The following is a 9,904-nucleotide window of genomic DNA, read 5'->3' on the forward strand; positions in this document are numbered from 1 at the left end:
ACACAAAATTAAAAAATATTATGACATATTTGATTATAAAATTAAAAAAATTATTTTATTTTTAAAATTTCGTATTAAATCAAAATAACTTAGATCGATTTGATACGGAGTATATACTACTTAAAAGTTAAAACATAGGACTTGTTCTTGCTGACAAATTGACAAAAGTATAAGAGGCGTTTGAATTGTTTTATAAGCTGCTTATAAGTTATTTTCAGTTTTTTTGAGTGTTTGACTGTCAATTTAAAATTATTTTGTACTAAAAATAAGCCCCAATAAATAGTTGAGTTTATTTGAATGAACTTTATTTTAAGCAGTTTATAAATTAAAAAAGCTTATAAGTAAAAAAAAATAATTGGTCTTTCACCTATTTTTTTTAACTTATAAATAATTTTCAACTGCTTAAAAATAACTCAATCCAAACGGGGTGTAACTATGAAAATAATCTCCTCCGAAGTATTTATTTGCTTTTCTGGGTTATCTTTTTTCTGTTAGAAAAGAAACAACTTTGTTGCCATGGCTGATACTTCTCTTCCTAACCAAAGGTACTGCTTTAAATTTCTCATTGCTGCAATTACTTATAACTCAATTTTGCTTCTTGTTTCTATGTTTTTTTACTTTTTTTTTTAGAGGCTCAGGGGAAGTGACTTATAAGTCTAATCAATAAGCTAAAAGTTTTTAATTGCCAGTGTAAAGCTTCATGTATATATTATTTCTAATTTTTTTTTTGTATTATGTTTTTTTTTTCTTTCTTCTGAGTGTTTTTTGATGATTTTTCATTTTTAAGATTTAACTTGATACCTGTATGCTTACCTTTCCGAAAAGATTCTTTTTTGATAAGTTTGGAAAAATTTGTTCGAAAATACACCAATTTGCTGTCAGTGCAAACATTGTGGATTTTACATCAAAACTTCCAATGAATCCAGCTAGTTGTCTGTAGAATATACCATATCATTTTTGTACCAATAATACAAACCCTCAAACTTGGCTTTAGCTGGCAAGTAAACATTCCAAATTTTAGAATACACGTCTAGATACTTAACTTGATCTCAATTGACAACTAAACACTTCAACTTGTCCTCATTATGTCTCGTGGACACCTAATGCTGACATAGCATATAAATTTTTAGGAGGTGTCTAGATGACATTTTGTAAGTTAGAGTGTTCAATGGAAACAATAGAGACGAGTTGATGTGTAGAGATGTGCAAAGTTGGAGTATTTACTTGTAGTTTATGCCAAGTTTTTTGATGACAAGGAAACCCACAACTGCTATCCTTTAGATGCGAATAGGATAAAAATCATTCCTGTGCAATAGCTCGCAAACCACACAGGAGATATAAACCGTACTAGATAAGCCTTGTGTAATGAGTTCGACCTAGAAGGCCAATCCCCTGTTGTCGCAACCAAGGGGTTTCAAATTTGAAACCTCCATTTGGAAGTCCCAAGCCAAACCATCTGTGCCATCCCGAAGGGTTTGAGGCCAAGTTTGAGCATATGTTCATGTATTATGCCTAATACAGATGCCACAAACAGAAGCAACTGGTTCTTCATAGTGGACTTCCTTTTTGATGGGTAAAATGTGATAACTTTTATTGAAGTTCCAACAAGTAGTGAATGCTTTGCCGAGGCTCTTCTGGAAACAATCTCTCTACCTCCACGAGGTAATGGTAAAGTTTGCGTACACTCTACCCTCTCTAGACCTCAATTGTGGTATTTCGCTGGGTATGTTGTTGTTGTTGTTAACAAGTAGTAAATACTGGGAAAAGTTACAGTCAAAAGAGTGAATATTTAATTCACTAAGGAAATCAACAATTTCCAAACCATCATTTACATCTCTAGGGTTCATATACAACATCAACTGACTACCTATCCGTGTTCTTTTTCTCAAGTTGTGTGCCATTAGCATAGCACTCCAACATGCATACCTCATGAAGACATTAGGTGCTTTCATCTTAAATATGGACCTACACATGGGCCTAGAATCACTGATATCAATTGAACAATCACAGTGTGGCTTAGCCGATAACCCCTTAATGGATGAACCTCTCCAAACAGTCTGTTCGAAAACTAGTTTGAGGTATCTTCACAATATTCATCAATATAGTCCCATTTCTCGTCTCAGATAGGTCACCTAAACGATATCCCAAGATAGCATCACCTCGTCGAAGAAGTTCAGCTACTTGAGCCTCCTTATCATTGTAATCTGCAGCATGCAAGGAAGCCCATATTTCAAAATTGAGCTCCAACATCACATACTCAACCACAGATGTGTACCATTGCTGTTAGCATTGTAAGACCAGCATTTCTTGAGAATTCATTCCATCGCTTCATGATTCCTTTCTGTAAAGGTCCTCCTATAATGGTCACGATGTACTTGGGGAAGCATTCCTATTGCTGATATACATATATTGCAAGGATCACCATCTTCCATAGAGATTTCTCTTTGCTAATGTCCCACCCTCTCCCCTCGGCTAGACCTTTCGTTATTCCATTCCACCAGATGGTATCTCTCCCCCTCTACCCTTTCCATAAGAAGCCTTACAATATTTTCTTGATTCTCTTAGTGTATAAGGTAGGTATAATGAGTAAAAACGTAAATTTAGCCGGTATACTTGACATATTAATCTAATTAATATGATTTATCCTTTTCTTCACTAATACTGGATCTTAGACCGCTCAGTCTCCCTTCTATTATCGCGACCAAGGTCCTAGATTCTACCTCTTTAAACTTCCTTCTAAAAGAAAGTACAAATATTTAGTTGGGAGATACTCCATCCTGTGCCTACGAGGTATGTGTTGTACGAGAAGCTGCAGTAATGACAAAGATTCTCGTATTGATGCATAACAAGATACTCCATCCTTCAGTCTGAGTTAATTCCAGATGCATAACGACAAAGATTTGCACCTTCCCATCTGGAATTAACTCAGACTTTTTTCGTATTGATTCGTAACCAAAAGCTGCCTCAAAGCACACCAAGGTTTTGTACAAGTCACCATGCATTATCTTGTCGGCTGTTCACAGAAGATCAGAGGTATGATATGGGCACTTACCTTACCGTTTCAAAAAAAAGAAAGAAGAGGTGTGACATGAGCACATCGTCCCTTGCTCCTCTCTTTACCTCAAACCCAATTAGGTAAGGTCTGACCCTCCTTACTTGCACACTCTTTTTTGAGGGTTTTCTAACATCAATAAAAGCACATTGCCTGGGTGGTTATATTTTTAAAAGATAGGTATCCACCAGGGATGCACTTTTTATGATGTAACTGTGAAACAAATTACTATACTTTTCCTCTGTTTCTTCTAGTGGTATGGTGCTAAAAAGATAGACTTTGATTCAGGATTAGTTTTGATCCTTCAATGTAGTTTTCCTTTCTTTCCAGCATCTGATTTTCTGGACTAGAAAAACCATGGGGGTAGGTGTGTTGTTCTCATTTATTGGTCAATTCTCGAATGAAGTTGCTAAGTTCTGCATTCTCTTATACCAATATTTTGATACTAATGGATCGGAAAATGCATTTATATAATCTCAAGCTGGTCTAGATTTGTGTAAGGTACTCGCCACTGGTTTTGTACCTATATCATATTTCCCTCTCTTGTTTTTCTTCAAAATCCCATCAAATGAAATTCTTCAGCTTCTTCATTACTTTTTCTTCAACTATGGCTTGGGAACAGACTATGTCTCAGGAGAAAAAATGATTCAATGGCTGATCAAATGTAAATGAACTTGGGAATCATGATGGCATGTGGAGAACCTGTAGTACATTCTCTGAATCTCTCACTGATCTCCATGAGAATGAAGTAGATTATACTCCTTCTTATCTTCATTATGGCTAGGCCAATAACCTTGATACTAATCAAACGAGAAGAAGATGAAAACTGCATAAATGTGCCTAGGAATTATGTATGCCTTTAATGAAGTGGCATGACTTTCTATCAAAGTTCTATCTTCATGAAGGCCAATATGTGTGTGTGTGTACATATATATATTTTTTTTTATTTTTTTTGATAACGGTGGTTCGGGCCAGCTTGTGTGCACCTCGACTAATTCCACGAGGCACCTACTACCTCCCACCAACACAGGTACCCGGTAACTTATCCACCAAGGTTTGGATAGATGAGAAGAAATCACCTAGTGTTTTTGCCTCCGCTACGAATTGAACCTGAGATCTCATGGTTCTCAACTCACTTCATTGATCACTAGGTCACACCCTTGGGAGCACTTTTATGTCATGTTATTGTACTTCAGTAATCAAACTACGTGCCAAGTTGTACTATTAGCTTGACCACAGCTTTTGTCTCTCATTATTTTGTCCTCTTGGTCCTAAACAACACTGAGCTTAAAAGAGAGTAATAAAAGAACTATAGCAATTAAAACTTCGAGATAGTAGGTGTCACCTTTTCCCTCTCCCTGCATTTTTTGCCCTGTTTCCGATCCTTCCTCACCCTCTCCCCCAAATGTGCATAATGTGTTTTAAGTTATAAATTATTTCTTGTTCAACCGTTAAGATGCTGACTAGAACATAAGAGTTATCGCTCTTCCTCCTGTATCTCTTGTTGAGGATGGTTGAAGGCTGAAATCCTTCCTTTGTCAGGGAAATGTTTTTCTTTTTTTCATGATAAGAGAAGTTCATCTTTCACTGAAGCTACCACCATGCATTTAAAGTCAACTTTCTTCTTCTTTTTTTCCGGAAATTCACTTGACCATTCATCTGATCTATCAGGTTATCGGGAAAAGTCGCTTTAGTCACTGGAGGGGCAAGTGGCATAGGAGAGAGCATAGTACGTCTATTTCATAAACATGGTGCAAAAGTATGCATTGCTGATATTCAAGATGAAGTTGGACAGCATGTTTGTGGAACCCTTGGTAATGACCAGAATGCGTGTTTTATCCACTGTGATGTTACTTCAGAAGCTGATATTAGTAATGCAGTTGATTTTACCGTTCAAAAGTTTGGTACACTTGACGTAATGGTTAATAATGCCGGGTTGTCTGGGCCCCCTATTCCAGATATCCGTGACTATGAACTTTCTGTGTTTGAAAATGTGCTTGATGTGAACTTGAAAGGTGTTTTCCTTGGAATGAAGCATGCTGCTCGCATAATGATACCACTAAAGAAGGGAGCAATGGTATCTCTGTGCAGTGTCGCAAGTGCCATTGGTGGAGTCGGACCTCATGGTTATACAGCTTCTAAGTATGCTGTTCTGGGACTTACGCAGAACGTTGCAGCTGAGATGGGAAAGCATGGTATACGCGTGAATTGTGTTTCTCCTTACGCTGTTGCAACTGGATTAGCTCTGGCTCACTTACCTGAGGATGAAAAGACCGATGATGCAATGGAAGGTTTTCGTGCTTTTGCTGGCAGGAATGCTAACTTGCAGGGTGTGGAATTGATGACTGATGATGTTGCTAATGCTGTGCTTTTCTTAGCCAGTGATGAATCAAGGTATATTAGTGGGCATAATCTGATGATTGATGGTGGTTTCTCGTGCGTTAATCACTCCCTTAGGGTCTTCAGATAGATACATGTTGATCAATCTTATAGGAAACTTTCAAGAGATTGTCATACTGTTTATGATTTTTCCATTCAAAAAATGAAAACAACAAGACTGATTTTCTATTACAGATGTTTAAGGTTGAGATTGACAAGTTCAGATAGAGTTGCTATGCAGTTAGGTGTATAATCATGTGTGCTGACAATACAGTTATGTATGTATATTTAAGAGTCGTGGTGCTGGTATTCGTATGGTGTACATCATTATAAACTTGAGTTGGTATTTTGGATTATTGCTCATTTACCTGTTATCACATTTCTCCTGAGAGTGCATTTCTTTTCCCTTTTACAACTTTGCTCATTTCTTCTACAGCAGCTTGTGTTCATTTGGCAGGCTTTGCATAATATACTAAAAATTCTCAATTTTGCTTTGGCTTTGATGTGTCTGTGTGTCTTTTAATTTTTTTTAGTTATGAAATGAAACTAAAAGATCCATTACGAGTCTGAACTACATTGGTACTATTTGCTACAATGTAACTCCAACTGATTTTTTAAAGATTTGCTTTGGAAATTTTGGGGAGAGAAGGCAATACTTTTTCCTCGTGAACTTCTCATTTCCCTAATTTCTAAATCCTTGAGTTAATAATTTATTTATTTATTCAATAAAAAACCATTTGGTATTCAAAATTGTTGAGTAATGCTGAGTCAGCATAGTTAGTTGAGAATTAGCTGAGTCAGCATAGTTAGTTAGAGACTGTAACAGAATTAGTTAGTTAGAAGAATCAATTAGTTAGTTTTCTTGTGCAACAGTAGATGAATCTCTATATAAAAGGATCATGTGGAATGTATTGTTTTCTAATTGTATTCATTTAGAAAGTAATCAATGAAAGCTCTCGTTTCTCTCTTCTCTTCAATTCTATCTTCTTCTCAAAGTCATTAGTTAGGAGTTCATTATGACATGGTATCAGAGCAGCGATCATTGTAGAAGTAGCTAGATTATGAACGGGCACAAAGCACTGTTGTTGGAGCTTGATTGAAGCCATGGTTAATTCAGTAGCATCGCAAGGAGAAACTACACAGATCTCACACCTAGATTACAATCATCCATTATTTCTGCAATCTTCAGACACACCAGGAGCTATATTGATTGATCTGAAGTTGATAGGGCCAGGAAACTATACATTGTGGAGTAGATCAATGGGACTTGCTCTATTGGGAAAAAATAAGTTAGGTCTTATAGATGCAGTTGCAATCGAAGCATGTACAAGGGAGAACTGGCAAAGTAGTGGGATAAATGTAATGCACTGGTGTTTTCATGGATCAGTGGAGTAGTTGCACCAGAGTTGATCTCTATCATAGTGCTTGCTTCAACTGCAAAAAAGGTGTGAGATGAGTTCAAATAGAGATTTTACACATCGAACCTTACCAGGATCTACCAGTTATGCAGAGAGATTGCAATGCAAACTCATGGTACAGATTCGATTACAGACTATTACTTTAAGCTGAAGGATTGCTGTGATGAATTAGACCTGTTAGCATCATATCCTCATATATGTGAGTGTGCAGAATCAAGTGCATATATCTTACATTTAAATAATCAAAGATTATTGCAATTCCTCATGGGATTGAATGAGACTTACAGTCATGTATGGAGTGACATTCTTCTTAGAACTCCTGTATTAAGTATAAATCAAGCTTACTCTATAGTAATCCAGGAAGAGAGTCAAAAGAGATTAGGAGTAGTTGATCTCAATCGAGATTCCTTAAGCTTGCTAGCCACTAATAGAGATGATAATTTCAAATCTAAGAAACCAATGAGTGGTGGAACTATAGGGACCATTCCTGGCACTGTGTGTGATCAATATGGATACAAAGGTCATCTGAAGAAGAACTGTTACAAATTAGTTGGTTATCCTGCTGATTTTAAAAGTAAGAAGCACTTAGTTGAACAAAGAAGTAAGGATATTGGATCAGGTTCTGCAGGAAAGAACTATCCACATGCACATCATGTTGTTGTAGAGGGAGGTGAACCCAGCTCTAGATCCATAGAAGGTCATTATCTTACAGATGAGCATTATCAATATTACATGAGCCTGAAAGAAAAGGAATAGGACTTACAATCACATGATCATACATGTGATTATCACTGTAATTTTGCAGGTATATCTTCTCTATTATTCAAAATAGTACCGTGTGACTGGATTATATATTCAAGAGCCTCTCATCATATGACACCTCTTAGAAAAGTGTTAAATGATCTTAAAGCTATTGACAGACAAGAAGGTAATGGAGTTCAAGTTCCTACGGGAGATAAGTGCAATATTACATACACAGGAGAAATAATTATTTTACAAAATCATACACTTAAGAATGTCTTATATGTGCTGATTTTAAATTCAATTTGTTGTCAGTGTGCTTTGTTGTTCAATCAATTTTTATGTAAAGTTTTGCATATTTCAAGGACTTTACAATGACAAAGTGATGGAGATTGGTAGAGAACATGATGGATTGTATTGGCTACAAGAGGATGAAACAATCAAAACAGGAACAATAATAAATGACCAATCAGACTCAGTGATGTGGCATAACAGGCTAGATCATCCCTCCATGGAGGTACTCAATAACATTGATGAATTGAAAATAAAGATATGTAAGACACAACAATAACTTTGTATAGTGTGTCATATGGCTAAGCAAAGCAGACTCAAATTTCTACTTAGTTCATCTTCAACTACTAGTTATTTTCAGTTAATACATGTTGATGTATAGGCACCATTCAAGGTTCCTACTTATGATAGGAAGTCCTATTTTGTGACAATTGTAGATGACTTCAGTAGATATACTTTGGTCTCTCTGATTCAATCTAAATGTGAGGTCATAGTTGTGTTGAAAGATTTTTCTATATAGAGTGAAAATTCAATATGATGTCAATGTTAAAGTTTTGAGATCTGATAATGGCAAAGAGTTCTACAATTCTATCTATCATAAATTATTTTCTTCTTTACACATTGTACATCAGAGTAGTTGTCCATACACTTTTCAACAGAATGGTATTATAGAAAAAAAATACAGACATATTTTTGAAGCTGCAAGAGCCTTGAAATTTCAAAGTGGTATTCCACATAGGTTTTGGGGTGATTATGTCAAGACTATTGTTTATCTCATAAACAAATTGCCATCCAATGTGCTGAAAGGAAAATCTCTATTTGAGCTTTTGCATGGCAGACCTGCAATCTTTGATCATCTTAGGGTATTTGGTTGTCTTTGTTTTGCTATCATGTTACCTAGAAGAGGCAAGTTCAATTCAAGAGTAAGGAAAACTGTCCTACTTGGGTATGAAGAGACACAAAAGGGTTATAGATTATTTGATTTGAAAACTGATACTTTCCTTGTTAGTAGGTATGTCAGCTTTAGAGAAAATATTTTCCCTTTCAAGGGAGATAAAAGTCCTTGATGATATATTCTATTCAGCACCTCCAGAGTTTGTAAATGAACATACTTTACCACCTATAAATGCTAGAGATCAAACTACACATGTAGAGAATGTTGATGATTTCACAATAGCTGAGGTGGACATTGTCTCATCAGAATTATCAGAGGAAATGAATGTAGTGACGCCAAATGTGACAAGCAATACTGAAACTCTGGTAGAAGAGAATACTCATACAGTAGAGGGGTCTATTCAAGAATTTGTTCCAATCCCACCAGTAGACTCAGAGATAAGAAGAAGCAATAGTAGGACAGTCAAGCCTCCTATATGGATGAAAGACTATGTAATGACCAAGAAGAAAGCTAGTCAAGCTTCTGTGTTCCCTATTTCTAATTACATTTCATATTCCTATTTGTCAACTAATTACCAAGCATACTTAAGTGCTTTTATAGCTTCACTTGAACTACAATTATTTTATGAGGCATCTAAGGACCAGATATGAATTCAGGCAATCGAACAAGAAATACAAGCATTGAAGGAAAATCATACCTAGGATATAGTTGATCTTCTAGATGATAAGAAGGCTATAGGGTCTAAATGGGTATATAAGATCAAGTACAAGTCAAATGGTAAAGTAGAAAAGTACAAATCTAGACTGATGGTAAAAGGATATAGCCAAAGGAAGGGTTGAATTTTCATGATACTTTTTCCCTAGTTGCTAAGATGGTATCTGTCAGGACTGTTATTAGTTTAGTTGCATGCAAGCAATGGTCTATCTCACAAATGGGTGTCAGTAATACTTTCTTGTAAGAAGATCTCTATGAAGATGTGTATATGCATATGTCACAAGGTTTTCGTAAAAAAGGAGAGAAGAAAGTGTGCAAGCTTGTCAAGTCCCTCTATGGTTTGAACCATGCTTCAAGACAATGGAATATCAAACTCACAGATGCACTGGTCAATGCAGGGTATTCACAAAGTGC

General features: G+C 36.0%; 1 protein-coding gene across 1 annotated transcript; it reads left to right on the plus strand.

The window, feature by feature from the left end:
- The first annotated feature begins 455 nt into the window (after positions 1-455).
- Positions 456-5,805, plus strand: LOC129904323 ((+)-borneol dehydrogenase 2-like). Its single transcript, XM_055979884.1, has 2 exons — positions 456-545; positions 4,724-5,805. The coding sequence occupies exons 1-2, from the start codon at positions 517-519 to the stop codon at positions 5,520-5,522; spliced, it is 828 nt and encodes a 275-aa protein (XP_055835859.1). The 5' UTR covers positions 456-516; the 3' UTR covers positions 5,523-5,805.
- Positions 5,806-9,904: the final 4,099 nt, after the last annotated feature.

Source organism: Solanum dulcamara, chromosome 9 (assembly GCF_947179165.1).
Source record: "Solanum dulcamara chromosome 9, daSolDulc1.2, whole genome shotgun sequence".
Lineage (NCBI taxonomy): Eukaryota > Viridiplantae > Streptophyta > Magnoliopsida > Solanales > Solanaceae > Solanum > Solanum dulcamara.

Excerpts from the sequence above, each read along its gene's own strand:
- LOC129904323 (XM_055979884.1), top strand. The coding sequence starts at position 517 with ATGGCTGATACTTCTCTTCCTAACCAAAG. Across the intron at positions 546-4,723 it reads ACTTCTCTTCCTAACCAAAG|GTTATCGGGAAAAGTCGCTT; the intron begins GTACTGCTTTAA and ends CTGATCTATCAG.